Source organism: Cajanus cajan, chromosome 9 (genome assembly GCF_000230855.2).
Source record: "Cajanus cajan strain Asha chromosome 9, NIPB_CcT2T_4, whole genome shotgun sequence".
Taxonomy (NCBI): domain Eukaryota; kingdom Viridiplantae; phylum Streptophyta; class Magnoliopsida; order Fabales; family Fabaceae; genus Cajanus; species Cajanus cajan.
In genome coordinates this window covers 51319779-51347560 of record NC_138525.1, presented here as the reverse complement: position 1 = coordinate 51347560, position 27782 = coordinate 51319779, and the positions used below count along the sequence as shown (strand labels likewise).

The window sequence follows — 27782 nt, the reverse complement described above, 5'->3', positions numbered from 1 at the left end:
CTCTCCAATGTTTTTTCCTCTATTTTTTCTATTATTAAAATTTTAAAATATAAATGTAACTCATCCTAAAATATGCATCAATTTTATTTTATTGATTTTTAAAAGAATTAGAAATAAAAAAATGAAAAAAAATGAAAATGAATCGATCCATTTCATGTTAAAAATGGTTAATTTTGAACATATTATTCAAAGAGAAATTCTACGGTACCCATCTTATTTGAGAGGTACCGGTACAGTTTTTTTATATTTTATATTTTTAATAATTTATTTAAATAATATTTATAATATTTTATTCTTTTAATTTTTAAATTATTTAGTTATTTTATTTTAATTTTATATATTCCAGTTTATTTGTAATAATATTATTTTATATTTAAATAGTTTAATTTTAATAATTTTTTAAGTATATTTTTATCTTTTTATTTAAAAATTTTGAATTTCTATATTTTAATTTTAATAATTTTTTAAGTATATTTTTTTTGTCTTTTTGTCTTAAATTTTAGAGTTTTTATATTGTAATTTTAATAATTTTTTATTTTTACTATTTATTAATTTTTTTCTTTTTTAATATTTTATAATATTATTAAAATCTTATAATTTTAATTTCTATAATTTTATCTTACTTTTTATTTTATAAGTATAATTTAGATTATTCATTTTATAATTAAATTAGTTTTTTTTAAAATATTTTATGAATTTATATAAAAAAATGTATTGAAACCCCTCTATTTTTGAGAGTACCATAGCAACTCCCTTATTCAAAACCAAATTTATGCGAGTTCCCGTTGAAAAAGTCTTCAAGTTTATACTAAATATTTTAAGTGATGATCTTAGGAGAAGATTTTTATTTATTTATTTTTGTCTCCAAACCTATATAATGATTATAATGAATTGAATAAATAAAAATATAGTTAAATTATACTTTGGTCTATTTATAATATCAAATTCATAATTTTGGTCTCTTTATTTTTATTTATGTAATTTTAGTCTCCCAATTATATAAAATTTACAAATTTTATCCTCTCATTGGATGTTTATCTATTGATAGTTAAAACTGTAATGTTAGTTACAATATGAGATTAAATAAATGATATAACAATTAATATTTCATAATATTTAGGTTAAGTTTAATTTTTATTTTTTATTTAATCTCATAAAATAATAAAATAAGATTAAAATGAGAAATAAAAACATAATTTAGTCTAAATATTATTAAATATTAATTATTCTATCATTTATCTAATATTAAGTCATGGAAAACATTATATTTTTAACGATTATAATATATGAATATGCAGCGAGTAAACTAAAATTGTAGATTTTATAAAATTGAGAAACTAAAATTATAGATTTAAAAACTAAGGGACAAAACTACAAATTTAATATTATAGGAGATCAAAAGTACAATTTAAACTTAAAAATATATAATAATTATTATAGTTATTTTTACTATATAATTAATGTAATTATCGAACAACTGTGTGAAATTATGATTTTTTTTAGTGCAATCAATTTAATTATTTTTTTATATGAAAGAAATACTATTAAAATGTATGTTTTTTATACTCAATAAAATTTAATTAAGAGGTTCCCCTCAAAAAATTTAATTAAGAGGTTTTATAGAATACTCGTCATTCAATAGATTTAAACATAATGAATATATTGTTTTTTTATATTTAAATATTCGTCGATACATTTCAAACTCATATAAACTATAGGACAATAAACTTTAGAAAAGTTTTAAATTAATAAATTTTAATTATTCAAATTATAATTACTTGGTGAAAATTTTAATTTAACATAGCCATATAAAACATAGATACTTTAATCTTTATATTCGTTTTTTTTATAAATTGAAATAAAAATCTTTAAGGAGCTTTCAATAAATAAATGGAATATTTTTGAATAGTCTTGCGATTGAAAATGTATATGAAAATAATACTCTAAATCAAATGAATGTAATTGGAAAAAATAGCCTAATTATATCTAAAGAAAACTTGTATTAATAATAGCCTAATTATGTTTACGTATTTAATAGTCTAATTATTTATAGATAAAACGTATATTCTGAATAATTTAATTAGCTCTATGTTGATTTTATTAATAATAGCTAGCCAAATTTAGTTTACGTATTTAATTGTCTAATTATTTATAGATAAAAACGTATATTCGGAATAATTTAATTAGCTTAATGTTGATTTTATCAGTAATAGCCTAATTAGGTTTACGTATTTAATCGTGCAATTATTTATAGATAAAAACGTATATTTTGAATAATTTAATTAGCTTTATGTTGATTTTATTAATAATATCCAATTAGGTTTACGTATTTATTAATAACTATTTTTTTTTTATAAAATTACGTTGATATAATTAGCTTTTATGTTGATTTTTTTTATAATTTATAATTTATTTATACTTAAATAATTTATATGGATTTTTTATAGTTCAAAATAATTTTTTAACTAGTTTTCAAGAATTATATCTTATAATTAGAAAATAAAAATGATAATAATTTGTATAACATAAATATTGATTATTGTAAAATATATTATGATTAATGTCGATTCATTATTTCATATGATTTATATATTTTTTATTATTAAGAAGTATTTTTTGTCGAACCACTGCAAAAAATATAGTAACATATATCTTATAGTGACACTATATATGTCACTAAAAATTACTTTTATCTACAGAAATACAATATATATTGGTATATTGTTAAAAAATATATGTATAAACTATAGTGACACATAAAATATGTTATTAAATCTTATTCAAAATTAACACTAAAATTGTGTGTAATTATATATATGTCAAATAGATATATTATCTACATATATTATAACTATAATGACACTTTATATATATATATATATATCACTATATATAACATTTATTGTAGTAAATATTTATTTTTATTGATATAATACACAAAAACTAATAATTAAGAATTAATTTATATTGGCGGGATGTGATTTCTTTAAGCATTATTTTAATTCAAATGAAAATCGAATATATGAGCATCATATCGATGCTATGTTCCATATATAGAGTATAATAATATAATTTATATGATTGTTATTTCATTTATTGTTTCATTCATCACAAAATTAGGTAAAAGATTATTATGTTACGAAATATTACAAAATTGACATGTTAATGATGTTATTCACACTTGAATTCACATCTATATTTATAATAGCACGAATGCATTTATAATGATAATGACTTTATCTTCATTTTATGTCTTTCATATTAATTTTTATATAGTAAATAAGATACTTGTTGATTTCTTTTCATTCGAAAGGAATGTTCCATATATGTATATAGCAATGTCCAACTCGAGTGAAACCAAAACTACATATATAGACGTGATTACACCAAACATAAGCAATGAAAAAGAGTGTCTCTTAGAGAAAGAAGCATTACCTAAAGCTTTCAATTAAGTTAGAAGATTTAATGGTGTACGTAGTGATGAAGGTGTTGATGGGGTTTTGGTGTTCCCTTGCACTACTTCTAATGGTAGCTTTTGGTATTGTCCATGGTGGCAGTGTCACCTATGACAGAAGATCATTGATCATTGATGGTCAACATAAAATCCTCTTCTCTGGTTCAATTCACTATCCTCGTAGCACTCCTAAGGTACCTTATTTTTATCATCATATTATATGCCCTAGAAGAACCAAATACTCTAATTACAATGATTATATATATATATATATATATATATATATATTAATAATTAAAAAAATATATAGGTAATTGAAATTTATAATGTAAAAAAATATAAATAAAAAAGTTTAATTGGTAAATATTATTTTGTTCGGGAATTATTATTACATGTAATTATACATAATATTAATTAAAATAATTAATAAAAATAAAACTTTCTTGAGATTAATTATATATAATTTATAAAAAAAAATGATTTTATATAAATGTCCATACAACACATATCACAAGATAAGAAAAACACTTGATTGCACGGGTAAGTACAGAGGTTATCATGCTTTAAAGAATGGGGACTCATAAAAAATTATAATACAGGGTAGAAAAAGGTGGATTGTTGTTTGTATAATTTTTTAGAAGAAATTTAGTCATCCAATCAAATCCCACCAATTTTCTTATTTTGTCATACATTGTATTTAGTTCTAAACTTGAATCTACATAATATTTTAATCCATACATTTTATAGGATTTATGTTAATTTTATACGAGACAGTAAAAAAAATTATCAGGGAAGAAGATTTGATCCCTTAATTAATATACTATAAGTTTTACTTTTAATAGATGTGGTCTGATTTAATTGCCAAAGCCAAGGAAGGAGGATTAGACGTCATAGATACTTATGTGTTTTGGAACCTTCACGAACCACACAGAGGCCTGGTAAACTCAAAACCCTTTTTCAATAAATAAATAAATATATATATATATATATATATATATATATATAATATTTTGGTAATTTTATGTTTGTCTCATTGTAAATATGTATAAATAATAGAATGGAGTTGTGATTTTTGGCTTACTTTGCAGTATAAATTTAATGGAAAGCGTAACATAGTGAGATTCATTCAAGAAATCCAATCACAGGGTTTATATGTGATCCTCAGAATTGGACCATTCATTGAAAGTGAATGGACTTACGGGTAAGCCCTCTATGGCTATTAATCACTTGTTGGTGTAATTTTCCAGCACAGGGACACAACTCAATGGTAAAATACATCCTAGTTTAATGTTGGGGAATTTAATTTGATAATCATAAATAATAAAATTAAATATTTTCTTAGTCTTTGTAGTGAGATGATATATAATGTGACATACTTAAATGCATGTAACGTTATTACTAAATAACGATAATACATATTTTCAAAATTTTAAAGATTTAATGAATAGAGTTTAAGTAATGCAATGGGCACTATAGAGTTAATTAGATATATAGTTGTTTTCGGTTTTCATTTGGTCTTTTCTTTCCCATGAATAAAAAAAGTCATTTCAACGGATTAAAAGTATATTAAATTATAAATAATATGATAATGATTTAAACAATTTGTTCTTCATGTATCCATCAAAAGATATTGGAAGAGTTTAATATATGGTTTTACTTTTGTTGTTCCAGGGGTCTACCATTTTGGTTGCATGATATTCCCGGTATTACTTTTAGAACAGATAACGAGCCATTCAAGGTACCAACTCTTTGCTTCTTCACAATAGAACATAACTCATCTCATAATTTCTAAGAATTGTGAAGTATTGAGGTCACATTTATTTAAGATAGAGTGCACTCTTTATTTATGGCTTAATCGGAATAATCGCACACCGAAAAACTTGTGTTAGTATTTAATACATCATTCGAAAATCCTAACAACTCTTCTTCATGTATTTAATGACAGTTTTACATGCAAAATTTCACTGCAAAAATAGTCAACATGATGAAATCAGCTAATCTTTTTGCATCACAAGGAGGACCCATCATACTATCACAGGTATAAACTTGAATACTACTTTAAACACTTACCAATTATATAAGGTTCAACAATCACACACTATTTATGTAAAAGTTTTACATTATTAGCCAATCAGAAATTATTTTAGGCATGACTTTTTAAGTTATCATACATGATTGTGATTAGATAAAAATGTAAAATTATTTTACACCAATGTTGCACAACTCTTTTTCTGATTATATATGGCTTAGTATAACTTTTATACACTTTCAATCAATGAGAAATTACTGTTTTGACTTTTTTAAGGTGTAAAAGTCAAACTAAACCCTAAACCCTAAACTCATTTAATTAATGGGTGGTTAATCCAGGAGCTTGCCTATCATCATCATGTGTGAGAGGGTAAAAAGGGCTACAAAATATTATATCCTAAATTTAGGATTTAGTATGGAAAGAGTCGGGGGATATTATAGCAGTCATAATCAAAATTGGCGGGTCGACTAGGGAGGGGAGTTATGCTAAGGAGAGAAGGAAATGGTTCAATTGAAAAGTTAATTTGGTTTTATGTGGGTGGATAAATTTCTATAATCTTCTACCTATCTTATGTATATGGGTTTTGGTACCCCTTATACCGGTATATAATAATATAAATATTTATTGGCTCATAAAAAAAAAATGATGACTTGTAATTTAATAATACTGTAAAAGTGTTGTACATCGATTAAAAAAAAATAAAACCCTAAAATTGTTGTTCACCGATAGTGTATAGTCTTTTTTTCTTCATGATCTACTTATTCATGGTTTATGATGCATGCAGATTGAAAATGAGTACAGTTTGGTTGAAGGGGCGTTTCACAAGAATGGAGTTAAATATATTCGCTGGGCTGCAAAAATGGCCGTGGGACTCCAAACTGGAGTGCCTTGGGTAATGTGCAGGCAAGATGATGCTCCTGATCTTGTGGTTAGTCTTTACTATGTGTTATTTTCTTTTCAATGAATATATCATTCTTGTTCCATATAACAATGTTAAGAGTTTGAGTAAAACATCAATTTGATTGTTGAAATTGACACAATTGGTCAATTTGGTCATTGGTGTTGGGAAAACTCAAATTTGGTCCTTTGCCAATTATCATTTAGATCAAATGGCCTAGTATAGTTGTATAGGGACATGAGTTACTGTGGGAAAAAAATGTTGAATGAAAACATTCTTCAAAGTCAAAATGAAAAGCACAATGAAGCTAGATAAATTTTAGGTAATAAGAGTATGCTAAAAGATAAGCAAATTGGAACAAAAAATGAATATAGATGCAAGAAATGTCTTTGTATATAGCTAATTTTCATTCTTATCGAACACGACCATTGATTCATAACACACGATTAATATTCTAATGTTATAATATCTGTCTATTATGTCATATAATATACAGATCAACACATGCAATGGTCTGAGATGCGGGGAAACATTTAAAGGGCCTAACTCACCTAACAAGCCTTCACTATGGACAGAGAATTGGACATCGAGGTATATTATTGTGGAAATTTGTATTATAACTTTTAGACAAAAAGTTATATGAAAAATACAATCCATAATAACTTCTTATTTGACACAATTAATTTATCTTCATTTTACTTCAATTTTCTTTCACAGATATCCAACCTTTGGTGAAAAAACACGATTAAGATCGGCTGAAGACATTGCATATAATGTTGCCTTGTTCATTGCAAAGAATGGAAGCTTTGTCAACTACTACATGGTAATGTTTTCATCCTTGTGCTATAGTTGTAGCAGTTTTTTATTGTTTTCTTTTTCTTAAGCATGTAAATTGTAAACTAAATAATCACTAGTTTTTTCTGTTGATAATTTTCATGTTCACTGATTTGATGTAGTACCATGGGGGGACAAATTTTGACAGAACAGCTTCTGCTTTTGTAACAACAGCTTATTATGATGATGCACCATTAGATGAATATGGTATCTCTCTTTCCTTTCTCAATCTACATTGTTTCAAATATTGATTTACAGTGTTGTTTATTAGTTATGTCAATGTAATCAGGTTTGGTTAAGCAACCAAAATGGGGGCATCTAAAGGAGTTACATACTGTAATTAAGAATTGCTCTGAGCCTTTACTGTATGGAACACAAACTACGTTGAACTTGGGTGCACAACAAGAAGTAAGAAATTTGATTTCCCCCGAAAAAAATTGCCTATATTTTCTTTAACTAATGTACTTAAGTGAAGGGAAATGGTCCTTGGATGTGTAGAGAATTGTCTTAAAGTAAACAACCATTGATAAAAAGGCTAAAAACGTTTTTGATGTTATCTTATTTTTTGGTTCGACTTTGATCTCTTAAGTTTAAAAAATGTTAGACAAAATTTTTTTTTCTACCTGTTTTTTTTATTTTTATTTTTTTTATTTTTTATTTTACATTAATAGTGTTAATTTTGACTAACATGACAAATAATCACCTGATATGACATCTCTCACATTTTGTATGTATTACCAAATTGACCATGTTATTATTGTAAATTGATGGAATGACTACCTTGGTCTAACAAAACATTTTTAGGAATCAAAGTAAAACTTTCTCAACTTAATGGACTAGACTAAAATATAAAGAAAAAAAGAAGAGAAGTTTTTATCCTAGTAAAATGCAACTCGGAAAATCTTGGAATTTTTAAAATACTCTAAAATGCTTAATCTTGAAATAAAAATAAAAAAAAACTAAAATATTTGTTGTCCTTCAACTTCAGGCTTATGTTTTCAAAAAGAACTCAACATCTTGTGTTGCCTTCTTGGGAAATAGTGCTCATATAGATGCCACAATCCAATTTCAAAATGTTACATATCAGTTACCCAGACAATCAATCAGTATCCTACCAGACTGCAAGAATGTTGCCTTCAACACAGCAAAGGTGAGATGAAATGCTCAACATCTATTATGTCATTAATTTTAAGGCAACACTATTGACACAAATAAGCTATTCTTGTGATCATCCTTCTACCAATATTCTTCCCGAGTATGGTGACTTAAAATAACATAATGATGTTTGGCAACAGGCACTTACTTTTATGCTGCTCTTGTAGGTAAACACACAACATCTAATGAGAGCAATGAAATCCCAGTTACAGTTCAATTCAGCTGAAAAGTGGAAAGTGCACATAGATGCCATCCCTAACTATGTTGATACTTCATTAAGAGAAAATAAAGTATTGGATCATTTCAGCATAACAAAAGATACTTCTGATTATCTGTGGTACACTTCTAGGTAAAATAACAACAAAAGTAGTTAAACCTACCATGCTTAACGTTATATGTAGCAAAATTGTTTTATTCTGTTCAAGATGTTGATTGTCAAATCTGGCTTATGCAGCATACATGCTCAATCTCCCAATACTCAATCAGTTCTCAGTGCATTTAGCAGAGGACATGTTTTGTATGCATTTGTCAATGGTGTATTAGTAGGTAAGCATCTAATCTTATCGACTCACCCCTAGCCCCCATTTCTTTGGCTAGAAAACATGCATGGAAATCATATATAAAAAATATGACTCATGTAATATACATATTTATTGTGAGAAATCACATAATTGCCTACATTCCTTAACGTTTGAGAATGGATATTTATATAAGGAAAAAAGGAAGAACATAAAGAAACTACTCTATCTTTCATATGTATCATAAAGTGAGAAACTAAATGTATGCTTTGTCCCTGCTATCAACTCCAGGTTCTACACATGGTAGTATCAAAAATACACATTGCAACTTGGAGATCAAGATCAATTTGGGAATGGGGGAGAACAATATTTCCTTACTCAGTGCAACAGTTGGATTACCGGTATTTGTCTATGTTGTTTATACTTCTTAATTCATTCATCATCAATAAGATAAATAAAGCACATAAAAGAAGGAAACACCCAAATTATATATATATATATATATATATATGGAATCATAAGGATTTATTTAACATTCTAAAAATTTATTTGACAATTTTTTAATTTTAAGAACCAATATGACAATGTCTTAATTATGCATAAAATGAGTGTTTAATTTACATAAAAGTGATGAACATTATACATTAAACTCTGAACAAGTCTTTGCCAATTCTAAAAAGGAAATTACATGTAACTATTTCATTTATGTCTTCTCTCAAACATTCATGATCACAGGAAGTACCAAAGACACTAATAATGAAGCATCCCGATGTTATTTAAAAAAATATATATATATGCTAGATACACCCTTGCCCTTGCATCAAAATTATTTTAAAAAGACAAATAATAGAAAATATAAATAGCCTCAAGAAGGCATATAATTACATGAATTTTGTATATTTTTGTTTGTGAAGGATTCGGGAGCACACCTAGAACATAAAACAGCTGGTTTGTATGATGTGAAAGTTGATGGCAGAGATCTCACAAGTCAATCATGGGGATATCAGGTGAATACTTTAAGCTACGACATACTGACATGATAGAATATGTAGTTAAATGAGATCTCTCAATTATGTATTTTTTTAATTATAAACCATCTTTATATACAATTCATGATGGTTTGTCAAAAAAAAAAATTTATTAAATTTTCCTTTTTCAGTACATACTAATGTTGTTTTTCTAATGAAGGTTGGGTTGTTGGGAGAAAAATTGAAAATATATACAAGCACTGGATTACGTAATGTTTACTGGGGAAATCTTGGAAACTTTGCTCAACCACTCACATGGTATCAGGTATATATATAATTGTTGGTAAATAATTTTATTTACTTATTATTTCTCTATCATGCATAGATATTATTTCGTGCGATCCAAATTTGGAAAAGTTTGTTTAAACATAAAAAAAAAAAAGTTTCTTAAAATATTGTTTTTTCAATAAAAATAGAATTTACTTCTTTAAAAAAAGTAAAAAAAAAAACTTATTATTTTAAAATAAGCAGTTTAGATAAAGACACTAAAAAAAAGCTGTTTATTTTTATTAAAAAAGCAAAACAAAACATTGAAAAGAGAATTTGCCACCACTACAATGCCTTCGAAGCAAATAGATATCTTAAGTTTTAATTTTGTGACCTCTAAATTTTACCTCATTTAAATGACACATCAAACTATTTTTGTGTCAATGTATTCAATTTTTCATCCTTAAACTTTATTCCAAAATCCAACTTGTTAAGTTTGTGTTAAATTACAAACTACTTAAGGTTGTCATTAAAAAATTTATGATTTGGAGAGGGGATAATTATGTTAATCACTCATAAAAAATCTTTCATCATATATTTGAATAAAACCTTGTTATTTTATAACATTTCTAATCTTTTCCCTGTTTTATTCACAGACCACATTTGATGCACCAGCTGGTAACGATCCTGTAGCACTCAACCTTGGTTCAATGGGAAAGGGTCAAATTTGGGTTAATGAACATAACATTGGTCGCTATTGGGTATCTTTTCACACGCATGAGGGAACTCCTACACAACAATGGTATGTTTCTCAGACACAATTCATTTTCTTTTTTGTCTATTATAATTTGCCCCAAAATACAACAATATACACTTACAAAGGCAAAATAATAACTATGATTTAGACTCAAGGATCCAAAAATAATTATTATGAAAAAAATTCTATTATCATTATTTAGCAACGAAATTGGTTCACTCTAAAAGTATAAGTATGTAATTTAATATGAGTTTAATTTAAATATAGTGTCAGTGTAAATGTGCTTTTTTTAATATTCTGATCCAACTATTGATTGACATGCATGATAATATTATATATTTTTACAATAATTATTTTTTAAATATTTATATTAAATTAATTTTTAATTAATTAATAATATAAAAATATTTACCCAAATAATAATATATTACACTCATATATATAGACTGTTTACCTAGAAGTTCTATATCATTTCTCATTTTTCTCATCTAAAATTTATTTCATGAGGCAAGTTATAAATGTTGGGAAATAAGAGTTTATAAAATAATACTATATTAATAAAAAGTATTTTAAATAATGTCTAAAAATAAAATTATGAGAGTCAAAGTTCAATATAAATATTATCTTGTAGAATATGTGTAAACAAACAATAAAAATAATAAGACATAATATAACCCCTTCTTTATAAATATATTTATTTTTCAGACAAATATCTTAATGTGACATTAAAAATAAACGATCTATCTTTTTAGACAGTTGACCCATGATATAGTCTTTATGGGTCTTTCTTGATTAATGCATATTTACGATTTTTCTTTTTAAAATTTTAAATAACACTACCTATCTTGTTCAAGGTATGTCTTTTTCATTAATAATTTTGTTATAAGGAATATAAATTGTTTCTGATTTTATTGTAGTTATAATTTTTTTTAATTTGTTATATATGTTCTGCCTTATCACTTAATATTATTATTAGTCTCATGCATTATGTGAAGCAAGAGTTTACTTACAATTGAGTGGTTTTATTCAGGTATCACATACCTCGATCTTTCTTGAAACCTGCTGGTAACCTTCTAGTTCTACTCGAAGAAGAAAAGGGAAACCCACTAGGAATAACTCTGGACACAGCTGTTTACACTATGGTGTGAAAGATATCTTTTCCTATGTCAAGAACGCAGTATATATAGCTTGAACCTCACTTTTATTCTACATCATAGAATAAATAAAGTAGCATGAGTTGTTTTGCTTCATGGTTATTGTGCATGATAATGTAGATATACAACCCCAAAAGATTGGAGCTACTAGTTAAGGGGTGTGTATCTATGTGTGTTGTGTACCATTAAGCACAAACACTCCCTGAAAATGTTGTCATGTTAGACACATTTCCAACATCAACACTCCCTGAAACTTGTTTGACAATTCTACTTATATTCAATTAAAAAATTATTATTTATTATTTGGATAGTTAAATCCACATTTGATACTTGCGTTGCTTTGATACCTATATAACACCAATATTATAAAAAAGAAATTCAGTTTTTAACTTTTATATAAGTCAAATTAAATATAATATAAAATATTAAAATATAAGGTCTCATCTTTTTTTAGACTTGTTATCATAGAAGAACATAGAAGATTAATTGAAAAAGGCTAATATTCTATCAATTTAGATATTTTATCAGGTTATACTTTTTTAGGGTGAGAAAAAAAAAATTAAATTGGACTGATGATGAATTGAATTGTACTCTATTTATAAAAAAATTTGAATTGTTTTAAAAAAATTAAATGTATCTAGAATGGTCTATATTAATGGATTAGTTCAATTATCTAACAATCCAAACTTCAAAGAAAGTGATAAAAAAATACTGTGCTAATTTGATCAAGTTAAGTGGACTAACCAAATTACGTTAAACTACTAATTTTTAAGTTTGAAATCTACCAAATTTATTTGTCCAAATATCTATATATATATATATATTAAAAATTTTAAATAAAATATAAAATAAAATAAAGTTAGCAAAATTATCCTATCTTATGGACTAAAGGGTCAAAACAATTATTTCAAAGTGTCATAACAATCTATTGTAATTCAAATTACAATTACTCAAACTCTTATAATGTCAATTCAATTCAATGAAATAGAAGAAAAAAAATGATTTAGTCTACTTGATCTGTTCTGTTTGGTTTTAGTGATTTTTTTTTTAAGTTTATTACATTTTTTTTATAAGTTTACCCTTTCATTAAAATGAAAATCTTTCTTTTGTACGTGAGTATATACAATGTCCAATTGAATTATATGTGTAAGATATTAACTAGGGTTAATAATAAATATTAAAAAAGATGGTAAAATAAATTAAAGATTTAAAAATGATAAAAAGAAATTACGAAGACTAAAATAAGATAGGTCGACAAATAAAGAAATTTAAAAAATATTTAATTTTTTAATAAAAATTTAACTTACAATTTAATTCATAAAAATAACTGAGAAATAAGTAAAGCTTGTTGTTACTCCAACAAAGGTGGTGTTTGATCTCATAACAGCCAATATTTTTTATTAAAAATATTATTTATAACATGAAAAAAAGTTAACAATCAGATTATTAAAAAGATATTAAAAAATAAAATAATAATGAACAATTAATTAATAATTAATTTCTTTATTAGTCAATAAAAATCAACCAATAATTTAAAAAGATATCATAATATTAGATGTAAAAGAGAAAAATATAATATATTATTAATTTATTTTTTCATTCTTGTGTAAATTTTTATAAATATTAACTAAAATTATAAATAAGAATTTCTTTAATATTATTTTCTTATTTATAGTTTATTTATTTTCCTTTCTATGTTTTAAATTATCTTTTATTCCAAGCACAAATAAAAGAGCCAACGCGGCAAATTAAAGGCGCAAACACTAGTACACTACACAGTAGCTAGCCAGCTGAAGACATGGAATACTGATAGGTCGCGTGTATAGCACTCCTCTCAAATTACCTTAAATATTATGCTATAAATATAATACTATTTCTATAATAAAACTATAATAATTTATATAATTTTTTAAATATTTTTTATCATTAATAATATTTTTTCATAATAAAAAATATAAAAGTAGCTGTAAAATTTTAATCATAACTGTAAGATTACTCTTCCGGTAAATAGAACACTGACAAAGTAAATTATTCGGGAAGACAAGTAGACAACATAATTAAGAAAAAGTTTTTCCTCCTTATCATATTACATGTCCCCAACCACTTTGCTTTGGTCGGTTCACTCCCACACAATACAAATCTGACACAAAGCAAACAATCCTCAAAACCAAATCTCGCACCATCCTTTGCGCCAATCAAAGACCCCACACTCAAATTTCCCTCTTAAACTTCTCATGCCACCTTCCCCTTCCTTCCCCTCAGCCTCAGGTTACAACAATAACCTAAATCCTCACTCCTTTTTTTACTTTCTCCACTCTCATAACCACTTTTCACTTCATAACTACTTTTTTTTTTTTTTTTTACTTTTGCTTTTGACAGAGAACCGAACCAAATGGAGGAAGAAGCGCCGGAGGGAGTCCCACAAGCGCCATGCCGACCGCGACGATTCCGACCAGGACGACCGTCCCGACGAAGGCGATTCCGACGACCAATTCCGCAGGCCTAACGCGCGCGTGGAGATCGAGGCGGTGTCGCGCGACGGACTCCAGATTTCGCAGTTCCCGCCGGCGATCAAGCGCGCCGTTATCCGACCTCACTCCGCGGTGGCGGCGATTGCGGCGCTGGAGTCCGGCAGGGGGCAGTCGCAGCACGAGGTTCCGGTTCTGGAGAATGTGTCGCACGGGCAGCTTCAGGCGGTGTCGGCTGTGACCGCCGACTGCCTTGGCGGCGATGGCTCGGCCTTCGTTGCTGCTCCGCCGCCGGTTTTGAGAGGCTCCGGCGTCGTTAAGCGGTTCGGGAGTAGGGTTCTTGTAGTTCCTATGCACTCAGGTTTTTGGCTCTCTTATTTGAACTTTTTCTGTTTTTTTTTTTTTTGAATGTGAAAATTGAAGGTGAACAATTAATATTCAATGAGATCTTTTGTATATTTGAATTTTTTCTGTTTTTTTTTTTTTTTTTTGGAATGTTTCTATTTGGCTGCTAGGTGTACATGATGATATAAAATAGCAATGTGACTCATTTATATTTTATTTCTTTAACTTTTCTCCCTAGTTTAGGGAGGTTGTGGTAACTCATTGAAAATTGGAGGTGAACAATTAATATGCAATGAGGTTCACTTACGGTTTAGTTCTATGCATCAACTTTAACTGTAGTTCAGTACTTATAATTAATAGCTTTTTATTTTAGTTCTTATATATTTGTTTGCTTTTAGTGTCTAAGGTTAGTATAGGGACTAAAAGCTAAAGTGTATTAAACTATAAGAACTAAAAGGAAGTAAAATCTGTATGTAGGGATCAAAATAGCATGTTTGGTTACAATCCCGAAGGACTTTTAAGAGCCTCTATATTAGAAGTAGTTTTTTTTTTTATAATTTTTTTAGTAGAGAAGTTCTTAAAATCTTTTCTAGGCTTTTATCCAAACATGCTCTAATTACAGGGAATAAAAGATAAAGTTTATGAAACTATAGGGACTAAAAGGATAATTAAGCCTATTTTTTATGCGAATTTAACTGGTGACTTATGTAATACATGTGGTAAAAGTCACCTAGGGTGATTTTTAATTGGTTGATATTGGAAAATGGAAACATCTATATTCTATACAATGACCATGTATCAAAATTTAGTTCTCTATGCAAACATATGGCACTTTTTCTGTTGTGATGAATTTAAGAAATCATATATACATTCTGTTTAATCCTCTTGAAGAAAATGTAGTTTGTTAAGCTCCAAGAATGTTTTGGTTGTGGGGGATTAGTCCTGAGATGTCAAGAATGAATCTCGTTGATTGATCTTGTTGAATTAAATGATAATTTGAAATATATGTGAGCAGATTGGTTTTCACCAGCCACAGTGCATCGACTTGAGAGACAAGCAGTGCCACATTTCTTCTCTGGAAAGTCGACAGATCATACGCCAGAGAAGTACATGGAATGTAGGAATTACATTGTTGCAAGATACATGGAGGACCCGGGGAAGAAGATTACGGTCTCTTGCCTGGGATTGTCAGTTGGTGTTGGAAATGAAGATTTAACTCGAATTGTCCGGTTCCTTGAGCACTGGGGAATTATCAATTACTGTGCTCGGTGCCCAAGTCACAAGTATCCTGACAATGAGACTTGCCTGAAGGAGGAGAAAAGTGGTGCAATATGTGTGCCATCAGTGGCTTTAAGATCCATAGATAGTTTGATTGAATTTGACAAGCCCAAGTGTAAATTCAAAGCAGACGAAATTTATTCATCTCGAACAGTGCACAATACTGATATTTCTGATTTGGACGGGAGAATAAGAGAGCATCTATCAGAAAACCATTGCCATTATTGTTCTCGCTCTCTTCCTGTTGCATACTACCAATCACAAAAAGAGGTACACTGCCTTTTTGTTTTAAATCCAATTCCTTGATCGCTCTATTAAGAATAATCCTGTGGCTGCCAATTACTTTTGTCATTTTGGTAATATGCTGGCTTAGGTCAAGTATTAACACAACAGTGCATATGTACAGAGTGTGAACACAATATTGAATTATCTTTACGTATAATTGCTGGAGACAATCCTCTGTTATTTAACAGATTATTCATTACACTCTCTGTACCACTTTTGTAATTAGCAACTCGCTTCCTTGCTTTTAAAATTGATTGAAAAGTAAATCAAATTTACAAATGCTAGGTAATGATTAGACCATGCAAACTGAATTCTGTCTAATTAATAAAAAGGAAAGAAAGTAAAAGATAAAGCAAGTGATTTTGGTTTGGTTTGTTGTATGAAGCCACATGTACTTCTCTAGTAAGGATATCACCTGGTGGAACATTTTCTGTGCTGATTATTTGTTGCTTCATATTGATTCGTAGTTATGGTTTATTATGCTTTCTTCTGTTGTTGTGTTTAATTTGTAAAAGAAAATTTACAGGAAAATGTGCTGATGTGAAACTACTACTTCAATATGACCAATTCATCGTACAAGATTTTCTCATATGATGGGAACACTGTATTTTAAAAATAGAAAAGTTCAGACTAAACTTGAACTGATTCATTGGTTTTTTACTAGGCTTCTGTGTTCAATTAGGTTTTGTTAGATTGGTATATTGAACTAAAATTTTGTAAGTATTGCATTGTTTTTTTTTTTTTTTTTTTTAACTCAAGTGTTATTCTGAGTTCAAAGACGTAAGATAAGTGATATAGGAGAAATAGGATATCTGAAGGTATCAATAAAGAAATATCTGATGATTGAACTTCCATGTTTGCTGCAGTTAGTGTTCATGCCTTGAAAATTCTGACTTGAAAATCTTCCATTTAACCTTAACATACTCTCGACAGCTGGCAAATGATTGCCAGATAGTGCTTGATCAATACAGCTTAGTTGGGAATCTTCATGCAATGCCAGTTGATTATTTTAAAAGTTTGACATTCTTCGGCAAGGAAGCATTTCTCTGATGAATCATGAATATTACCAAAACTTTACTACTTATGGGTCCATTATGGTGCCTTCCTCTATACAAACTAAGCTGCAGATTGCTTTTGAAAACATTTGTCATTATTTGTAGTTGGCATCTCATGTTACAGGTTGACATTTTACTCTGCGCTGATTGCTTTCATGATGGGAGATTCGTCACTGGTCATTCTAGTATAGATTTTATAAGGGTGGATTCTACTACAGATTATGGTGATCCAGACGGGGATAGTTGGACTGAACAGGAGACTTTGCTGCTGCTTGAAGCAGTGGAGGTTTACAATGACAATTGGAATGAAATTGCTGATCATGTTGGTACGAAGTCAAAAGCACAATGCATTCTTCATTTCCTCCGTCTACCTGTGGAAGATGGGAAATTGGAAAATATGAATGTTTCAAGCTTGTCTTTGTCATCCAATGTGATGAATCAAGATGATAATGGAAGATTGCGTTGTTGCTCAAATGGGTATTCTGCAGGTCTGTCATACTAAAACCTTTGAAATTTATACTTGTGATGTGGTTTTGATTTCATATCCATGTTCTCACAGGACCTGTACATTACAGCCGAGATTCTGATGGCAGGCTTCCTTTTGCAAATTCTGGAAATCCAGTTATGGCACTGGTAGGTGACTGGTAATGATATTCTTAAGTTTGTCATTTGTTAATAGATTGCTTGAACTATGCTTTTTAAGAAGACAAGGATGTGGCTATCAGTGCTGCATCTAATATCTTGTCCTTAACTTGTTTCTTCTAGTTGCATTTCTCCTCTTTGAAGGAGCAAGTTTTGATGTTTGTTTCAGTTTACTTTGGTGAAATCTCATTTTGTTGACAGCTTTGAGAGGTTTTGGAAAAAGAAATATTGTTTCCTCCAGTAGAAGCTCTCCTAAACATGCAATTCATGATTATGTGTCCTAGTTTCTTAACAAATCAGTCTGTCTATTATATTCCGGAGTTTTTTTTTGTTGATTCTTACACATTCTGTTTTGTTTTGGTGGATGCATTCTAAAGGTTGCCTTTTTAGCCTCGGCTGTTGGACCAAGAGTAGCTGCAACTTGTGCTCATGCAGCATTAGCTGCTTTGTCAGGGAATAATTCTGGGAGCACTACACATATAGAAGCACCGGAAAATGTTAATAGGTGAGTGTGACCGTCACTTTAACTCGTACAAGGATATTTAGTCGTTTGCTATTGTGCTCTTCACTTTCTCTTTGCTAACAAAAGTTCTTTTCCTTCTGCAACAACAACCAGCCTTATTCCATTGTACATATATTTAATAGTGTTTTATTTGCATCTGTGAAGGACAAATTCAGAAATCATGCATAGTAGAGATGGTGGCCATCATGGAGAGTTTGCGAACTCAGATCAGAAAAACGGTAGTTATGGTTGTTGCATTTTTCAGTTGCTGATGTGTAATTATACCCCCGTTGTCTAGTAATACCCACTGTATAATTCCCTTTGAGAAATGCTTCTTTTGAATTCAGAGGACAAGGCAAAAGTACTTGGTTCATGTGCTCAAAATGATGGTGGGTCGACCCTGTTATCTGCTGAGAAAGTCAAAGATGCTGCAAAAGTAGGCCTCTCTGCTGCAGCAATGAAAGCTAAGTTGTTTGCTGATCATGAAGAGCGAGAAATTCAGAGACTATGTGCTAATATTGTTAATAATAAGGTACAGCTGCTTCCTTTTTTATTTCTCCACTCAATTGCTTCACCTAAACTGACAAAATTCTTCATCTCCCTTTCTGCCCTTTCGATCTGGGTGCATATGATGCATGTGTATGCACTAGTTAAATATTTTTCTTGCTGACTTAAGTAAATGAAAACAATTTAGTCAAATTTAAAAGCAGACAGTGCTAGTATTTTGCTCTGTATAATGTGTTGGTGGGTCGCCTTGATTGACAGTTGAAAAGATTGGAACTGAAGCTGAAGCAGTTTGCAGAAATTGAAACCCAGTTGATGAAAGAATGCGAACAAGTTGAGAAGGTGAGGCAGAGGTATGCTTCTGAACGGTCGCATGTTGTATCAGCACGTCTTGGAAATGGTGGAACCACTCCAATGAATGTAGCGGGTGTTGGTCCTTCCATGGCTAACAATAATAGCAACAGTAGGCAACAAATGGTTTCTGCTTCTTCCTCACAGCCTAGCATCTCAGGTTATGGTAACAGCCAACCAGTTTATCCACACATGTCCTTTGCCCCACGGCCTTCAATGTTTGGGTTAGGGCAAAGGTTGCCCCTTTCAATGATACAACAATCGCAATCACAATCACAATCAGCATCTTCAAATCCAATGTTCAATGGTCCCGGTGATGTTCAGCCTAATCCCAATCATTCATTTTCGAGGCCTGTGTCAAGGACTAACTCTGGTTTAGGTTAATTAGGGAGTCAATGGTAGTTTTGAAACATCCACATTATAGTTTTTATTTTGTCATTCTTTTCAGTAATTAAGAGTAGTGAGAAAAAAAATTGTTTAGTTTTAGGGCCTATAATTGGTTGCAGTAGACTATGAAAGTGTTGCTTAAAGGAAATAAGTAGCATTTGATTTTTCAAAGATCTAGTGTCGTTCCTAATGCTTTAGGGAACATGAGAAGTTTATACAAACAATTAACATGGAGGAATCATGATATGGCCTTGGTGACTTTCTGTCTCCATTGTCTTTGTTGTTGTACAATCTAGTTCATGTTACTTATTTATATACGTCTGTGCCACGGGCAGAGTGCAGACTTGTCGCGGATTGTAGGCTAGCCCCTGCCAGCGATTGTCTGCAAAGTTCAAGGCATCTAATTTCAAGCTTATTGTCCTGTATATACAAAACAACGCCACGTGCGGGGAAGTACAAAGAAAGGAACGAAAATAATCATTAAAAAACTTTCAGAAAATTATTGCAATGCAGGAATGTAACTTTTATTAACTATTATGTTATTTAATAATTTTTAATTAAATATTTTTTAAAAAAGTTTATTATTAAATTAATTTTTTTCTTAAATTATATATATATATATATATATAATTTTATATTAATGTAAAATAATTTGATAATTTATTCTTATATTAAAATAGAGATAATATATATTTTAAAATATATTAAAATATGAATTTTTTTTATTATATTCAAATTGTTGATCAATATTAATAAAATTTTGACAATATACATATGATGTCATAAGAAGTTATTTTTAATGATTGGATTAATAAAATTTATATTTAATTGATAGTTATTCAACAGTGTCACATTGGTAAAAGTTACAGTAATATCGTTTAAATTTTACTCATATATAGATTTATTTCATTTAATAATTATATTTATATTAAATTTTAACGATTTAATTATTAAATTAAAAGTTCTTAATGTATAGATTAAGTCTATACATTTATTTAAACTTTAAAAATTATTTAGTATTTTGTTTATTAATTCAAATTTATGAATAATTATAAATTATTTTACATGTTGAGTTAGATTTATAAAATAATGTATAATATCACTTTCAAATCTTTTTAAATTTTGTAAACTTGATTTATATGTTAAAAACTTTTAATTTAATGATTTGATTATTGAAATTTAATATAGAACATGAGTTATTAAGTGAAATAAGTTTACTAAAATTTACTCTTGGAGTAAGTGAATTTTTATATATATATATATATATATTTTTTTTTTCTTAAGCTTTTTGAAGATTTAAGGTGTATTTGAAAAATATTTATGCAAACTGAATAAAAGAATAATAATTTTGCAAAATTAACATTACAATTATTTTTTTATTATAAATGATACAATACAATAATCATTTTCTAAAAAATAATAATAGGAATATGAATAAAAAAATAATTAATACAATATTGATAATTTAAAATAAAATTTATTTAACTTATTTTTATTTTACGCAATACTTGTTATAGATGGAATGAAGTGATTATTAAAATAGTCTAGGATTTACATTATCAATGGCTGGTGTAACACTCATCAAATTTGACCTCATAATAGTTTCACTCTCCAGTATTTTACAAGATGACACTTCACGACCCCTCTTTGGGTTGATCCCACAAACCAATACAAGACTTTTTAGCATATTTTATCCTCACTCGCATACTTTTTGAATTTTTTTTAAAAGGTTACTCATCTCTAAATTACTCCAAGTCAAGAATGTTTAACTGTGAAGTTTTTATGAAATGTACTATCGAGAAATAGATGCATATTGTTAGTATAGACAATACAAATTAATTCTTTTTAAACTATCATCAATTATACAATCTTATTGTAACACCCCAAATTTTCTACTAATACAATATTAATTATTATTTATTTTTATATTTATGAAGATTATTTTTTATAGTTATTTTAGTTAATTAAAAGGTTTTTATAGAATATCGTAAAGGTTTGTAATAATTTAAATTATTTATGAAAATTTTTATATAGAATTCTATTTTTTAGGCCAGAATGGGCTGTTCCAAAAAGTGGAATGGGCCATTCCAAACGATGAAAGTAAACTATTTCTGAAGTAGTAGAACGGGTCGTTCCAAAAGTGGAACGGGCCGTTCCAAATTAATAAAGAGGCCCATTTGGGTTATTCCAGAACGGGCCGTTCCCAAAGTGAAAAGGGCCGTTCTAAGATTCTAAAAAAGCCTAAAAAGTTTAGTTAGAAACGGGCCGTTCCAATTACGGTCAATGTGTGTTAAAATGAACCCCAGAACGGGCCGTTCTAATTTGAGAACGGTCCGTTCTGATTTTTGAAAACGGGCTGTTCTGATTTTAGAACGGGTCGTTCCAATTGTAAATTTTGCATATAACGAATGGCTCTAGAACGGGCCGTTCCGGATTTAGAACGAGCCGTTCCGGGTACCCCTGAATGCCTATAAATAGGAGGGAGGGGTTGTGAAAAAAATTATAACTGAGAAGGTAAAATCTTAGAGAGAGAAAGAGAGAGAGAGAGAGAGAAAGAGAAAGAAAGAGAGAGAAAGAAATAGGGAATCCAGAGAAGGAGATTAGCAAGGTTCTGCTTTAGTTTCAGCTCCTGCTTATCCAGGTAAGGGGGGGGAGTGAGAAACCTTGCTCGGGGGTGTGTGAATAATTGTTGGATAGTCTGATTGTCGGATTGACCCCCAATCCCTTGCCTGTTGGATGCTTCTAGAAACATGCAAAGTATTAATGTGTTCTGTTTTATTTTCTGTTTGCTCTACTTTGTTCCTTGTTGGAAGTAATGAATGAATATGTAATTAATTTTAAAAATAAATAAGTTTTAATATGAATAAGAATGCTCCTGTGGATTCCTGTGCGGACCTTATGAGAAATAATTATGACATGACTATGTGAAATATGCACAAATGACATGAGACATAAGAATGGACTATTGAGACAAGCTATGATTATGAGAATATGAAAAATGATGACATGATGTACTAAATGAAATTATGTAATAAGTCAAATGTTGAGTCAATGAAATAATGAATATATGACATGCATCATATACATATATAACTCCAGGTGTGCCGCTGAGGCCGCATACTAGTGATGTAACCAGCTAACAAGGTGTACCTTAGGGTCACCAGTGATGTAACTATGTGTACCTTAGGGTCACCAGTGATGTCACAAGCTAACCAGGTGTACCTTAGGGTCACCAGTGATGTAACAAACTAACAAGGTGTACCTTAGGGTCACTAGTGATGTAACCAGGTGTACCTTAGGGTCACCAATGATGTAACAAGCTAACAAGGTGTACCTTAGGGTCACTAGTGATGTAACAAGCTAACAAGGTGTACCTTAGGGTCACTAGTGATGTAACCAGGTGTACCTTAGGGTCACCAGTGATGAAATGTGAAACTTTCATATGGCGCCACATGCATGCATTTATGAGTCGAGTCCATGACATCATAGCATGATAAATGAGTGTACATGTGATACTGATCATGTATGGGTATTGTTTATATGTGATTAGTGTTTATGACTTATGATTGTTGTGTGTGTTATCTAACCTTTATTTCTGCACCTGAAACTGAGTGAGATGTTTCTCATTCCCTTGTTGTTCTTGTATATGTTTAAATTATGTTGTAGGTAATCATCATCATAAGGATGTTGGTGATGAGGCTTAAGGCTTCAGTTGGGCATGCTTTGATAGGATGTAACATCGGGCATAGCTAGGCTTAGTTTAGGATGTTATTGTTTTAAAAGCTTTAGTTTCCTTTTCTTTTGTAATTTTGAACGTTCTTGATAAAAGACCAAGATGTGCATCTTTGTCATATTATTTTTATTACATGATTTTGGAGGTTATAAATTAATTCCTAACTAGGAGGCACTGCCACCTTTGCTGGAATTAATCTATATTTCCTTTATTATTTTTTTATGATTTCTTGAGTTTTGATACTTATATGTTGACTTTTTATGATTTATGAGTTACGAATGTGAATCTTCTACCTTATATTTGAGACAATTGTTTTATACCTGAAAGATGTAATTAAACTATGAAAGATTTTATTTACTAAAAAAAAAATTATTGTTTATGTTTAATGTGTATTAATACTGGGGTAGAGGGTGTCACACTTATATTTATATAATTTTTGGATTTGATCCCTTTCCTTTTGACGTGTTCGAAGTGTTAAAGGTGGTGCTATATGATAAACAGAGTGTGATTATCAACGTTCATATTTCCAATTTTAGTAAGCCACTCTTTTCAACCTCTCTTAATTTAGAGAACATTGATCCCAGAAACAACAAACGAAAAAAACAGAAAAAAAAAATGTAAACAGTAAATTGTAAAAGAGAATAACATAACAATATTGAAACCACAATTGAAGAGCACTTATGTATTATTCTTAAAAAGAACTAAGTTTTAGAAAAACTAATGTAAACTTTATTTATTTTTCTATTTTTTTTAATTTCAGAAAAGCGTTAGCAAAATACAATTTCTAATATTTTTTCTAATAAGCTCTGCCTCGCTAGTTGAAATAAATGGAAGTTTCACTGATTTAGATATTTAAAAGACTCAAAAAGATAATAATATAAAATACCTAGATAAGTGATTTATATTTATAATATCTATAACATATAATAAATGGCTTTTTGTATTTAGTATATATATATATATATATATATATATAAATATATATATATATATATATATATATATTTTAGATAATTTTATTTTTAAATTTCTAAATAATAAAAAATAATATTAAAAATTAATTATTTTTAAAAAATAAGGTTTTAACTTGATTTTTAAATTTAAAGATTAAATACAACACTAATTGATTTATTAAATATTAATAATTTATAAATATTTTTATTAAATAAAATATAAATACACGAAATATTTTGAAACCGACCGTATCAAATAAAATTTGCATGAATTTCACTTGATAATGTTTTAGTGATTTATGTGAAGGGAATTGTTATGGTATCCATGAAAATTGAAGGGTTTTGGTACATCAAATTATGTGAATAAATAAATTTTAAAAAATAAATTCAAAATAACAAATTTTAGATTAAAAATTTGTATAAGATGAATCAATCAAAAAGACTAATTAAAAAAAAAATAATCAAAAGGTCAATTTTCATAACAAATTTTGTTTACATGTGACAAAATTAAAAAATTAAAAACAAAAAATTATAATAATATTATAAAAACATTAAAATAAAAAAAACAAATAATACAACTGAAATCCTAATTTATACTATAAATTCAAAAAAACTATCATAAAAAAAAAACTAAAAAATATTAACAAAATATTAATATTAAACTTTTTAATTATAATAAATGCTACATTAAGATATAAATTAAAAAATATAAAAATAATATAAAGATATAAAAGAAAATTTATACAAATAAATTATTAAAAATATTAAATTAAAATAAAAATAAAACAAGTAAGTACAATAAAAAAAATAAAAATAAAATGACTATTCCGGTACTCTCACAATTATCTCACAATTAGGGGTACCGTAAAATTTGTCTTATATGAATTGCACCGTTGTAACAACAGTACTGATTACGCGTCAAGTGCATAAATGTTTCTTCAATAACTGCAGCTAAATGTCTTCTTAAAATAACTTAAAAAATAAGTTAAATTAACTTTACATCTCTTTACAATATAAAATTCGTAATTTTGTTTCTATTTTTAATTATAAAATTTTTGTATATGCTTAATTTTTTAATTTTGATTCTTTCATTAATTATCTATTTATGAATTGTTAAGATTATAAAAATAATCATAATTTAACATTAAATAAAATATATAACAATAAATATTCCCCTTAAAAAGAAACAATAAATATTTAATAATATTCAGATTAAAGTATAATTTAATCTAAATATTATTAAATATTAATTATTGTATCAATTTATATAATATTTGATCATGACAAAAATTATAATTTCAATAATTAACAAATGAATATATAGTGAATAGGTTAAAATTATAAAATTAAAAATTGAGGGATTAAAATTGTGAATTTAATATTATAAGAAAATAAAAAATGTAAGTTAGCCATTAATAACTGAAAGGGGGTCTTTGTTTTCTGTTTATAGACATTAATTAAGTAGTTTAGAGTTTTTATTTCTTGATTAAAGATAACTAAGATTAGTCGACTGAAGTAAAGACGTTAAGACTACATTTAACCTATAAATGTAACATTATTCCAACCATTTCAAAGCCACGATCAAAGCTTCTTAGTTGCCAACAATCTAAAGCTTAAATTTATAATTGATCATCAAACTATGGCCACATTCAACAACTTTTCTCTGATAGTTGTATGTTTCATGGTTAGTTTTGCATTGATAGTGAAAATTGGACTTTCACGTGATATTCCAGAACCATCAAATGCACCAGAACCATCCTCATCATATTTAACCGATTGTGCAAGCTTGTTAGATCCAAGTTGTGGTAAAGAGGTATTCTCAGCTATAGTTTTTGGTAATGAAACAGTTAGTGGTGAATGCTGTGACACACTTGTGAGTGATGTGGGAAAAGAATGCCATGATGAAATGACAAAATATATTTTGACATTGAAAAAGTCTCCCAAAAATATTGAACATCAGATCTTGAAGAGAAGCGAGATAGTTTGGAATCATTGTGTTTTACAGGATTACCCTGCACTTGAACCAGTTGGTGAGTTGAATGAGGAGAATTTATACTATTGACACAATGTAATCTCTCATAAAAATACAATATTTTAATTAATAATTTGTTGGCTTATTGAATAATCCTCTATTTTCATGGATAGGAAAGGATATTTTCTCCTTTCTGTGCCTAAATTTTTTTGCGTATTCGATGATGAAAATAGTAATTAATATTTGTAAAAAATTGTATGAACACCTAAAATGAATATTTCTTTCATAACATATTTTATTTCATATTTAATGTTATAATTTATTTCATATTTAATGTTATACAACAAATTATAATGTAAGATTTTTTAATTATTATTTTAAACAAATATTGAAACTCAGTATTTTTGGTTTAAAGAAAGAAAAAAAGAACTAAAGACACAAACAACTTATCCCTGGAAAACATGGCGTATGTCTAAAGGGGATAATCCAAGTGCGGGAATGTTGTTGACTTCTAGATCCCAAAATCGTCGAGCTTTGAAAAATAAAAGATGAAAGATCGAAATAGTTAGACAATTATATATATATATATATATATATATATATATGTTCCTGTATTAGGAGACACACCTTGGTTATTTGAGTTGTCACAATCGTGGTCCTTGGTTTAGGTTTTCTCGTTCCGCTCTAGGTGGTCCGAGGAGGGGGAGGTGTCTGCAAAAGACACTATAATGCTCAAGTAAGTGATCGGCGTATTAAATGTAGTAGTTAGAGTTAGTTACGTACCTCGTTGAGGGTCCATTTTATACTAGTTGTTGGACCGCGATTAGGGAATAAGCCCCGGGAAATTAGGGGAATAAACCGATGTATTAAGTGAATTAATCTTGTCCTAATTCACTTGGCTTAACTCCGTGTCCTCGCGTGTATATGATTCTTATTGGCCGAGCCGACCGACTCCAATTGTACCGAGTCGACCGGGTGGACTGGGCTAGGTCTATTGGTATGATCGGCCGCATTAGACGTGTTCGGTCTAGTCGCCTATCCTCAGGTATTATATATATATATATATATATATATATATATATATATATATATATATATATATATATATATATATATATATATATATAACATATCTAATGAAAATATGTCTTAATTTGAGAAATGAGAAGAGTAAATCATATTTCTTAAATTATAAATACAAATAATTATTAATTAAGATTAAAACTTAATTATAGTCATTTCATTACTAAATTATATCTCTTCTATAATTATC

General features: G+C 28.3%; 3 protein-coding genes across 4 annotated transcripts; all 3 read left to right on the top strand.

The window, feature by feature from the left end:
• The first annotated feature begins 3356 nt into the window (after positions 1-3356).
• Positions 3357-12336, top strand: LOC109792245 (beta-galactosidase 16). The gene is made up of 18 exons (XM_020351641.3): positions 3357-3648; positions 4297-4392; positions 4543-4655; positions 5126-5192; positions 5400-5492; positions 6268-6411; positions 6878-6972; positions 7099-7204; positions 7338-7422; positions 7505-7623; positions 8204-8365; positions 8538-8719; positions 8825-8916; positions 9180-9289; positions 9803-9895; positions 10077-10181; positions 10780-10925; positions 11911-12336. The coding sequence occupies exons 1-18, from the start codon at positions 3466-3468 to the stop codon at positions 12026-12028; spliced, it is 2109 nt and encodes a 702-aa protein (XP_020207230.1). The 5' UTR covers positions 3357-3465; the 3' UTR covers positions 12029-12336.
• Positions 12337-14135: 1799 nt separating this feature from the next.
• On the top strand, positions 14136-20142 carry LOC109792244 (SWI/SNF complex subunit SWI3C). 2 transcript variants are annotated; one of them, XM_020351638.3, is made up of 9 exons: positions 14136-14302; positions 14414-14863; positions 15863-16395; positions 17590-17953; positions 18025-18098; positions 18485-18612; positions 18775-18857; positions 18957-19141; positions 19375-20142. In XM_020351638.3, exons 1-9 carry the CDS (start codon positions 14269-14271, stop codon positions 19846-19848), a joined length of 2325 nt encoding a protein of 774 aa, XP_020207227.1. In that variant the 5' UTR covers positions 14136-14268; the 3' UTR covers positions 19849-20142. The 2 variants fall into 2 exon arrangements, with proteins under 2 accessions (XP_020207227.1, XP_020207229.1); XM_020351640.3 differs by having other exon boundaries at positions 14137-14302; positions 18775-18848.
• Positions 20143-26176: 6034 nt separating this feature from the next.
• Positions 26177-26599, top strand: LOC145952160 (protein DOWN-REGULATED IN DIF1 11-like). Its single transcript, XM_083064384.1, has one exon. The coding sequence runs from the start codon at positions 26177-26179 to the stop codon at positions 26597-26599; it is 423 nt and encodes a 140-aa protein (XP_082920510.1).
• The last annotated feature ends 1183 nt before the right edge of the window (positions 26600-27782 follow it).

What these genes read in the sequence shown, in the direction of transcription:
- LOC109792244 (XM_020351638.3), top strand. Translation starts at nt 14,269, where the DNA reads ATGCCACCTTCCCCTTCCTTCCCCTCAGCCTCAG. An exon ending in ACTACCAATCACAAAAAGAG is followed by an intron (nt 16,396 to 17,589) that starts GTACACTGCCTT and finishes CTCATGTTACAG; the next exon opens with GTTGACATTTTACTCTGCGC. An exon ending in CTCAAATGGGTATTCTGCAG is followed by an intron (nt 17,954 to 18,024) that starts GTCTGTCATACT and finishes ATGTTCTCACAG; the next exon opens with GACCTGTACATTACAGCCGA.
- LOC145952160 (XM_083064384.1), top strand. Translation starts at nt 26,177, where the DNA reads ATGGCCACATTCAACAACTTTTCTCTGATAGTTGTATGTTTCATGGTT.
- LOC109792245 (XM_020351641.3), top strand. Translation starts at nt 3,466, where the DNA reads ATGGTGTACGTAGTGATGAAGGTGTTGATGGGGTTTTGGTGTTCCCTT. An exon ending in ACGAACCACACAGAGGCCTG is followed by an intron (nt 4,393 to 4,542) that starts GTAAACTCAAAA and finishes CTTACTTTGCAG; the next exon opens with TATAAATTTAATGGAAAGCG. An exon ending in GAAAGTGAATGGACTTACGG is followed by an intron (nt 4,656 to 5,125) that starts GTAAGCCCTCTA and finishes TTGTTGTTCCAG; the next exon opens with GGGTCTACCATTTTGGTTGC.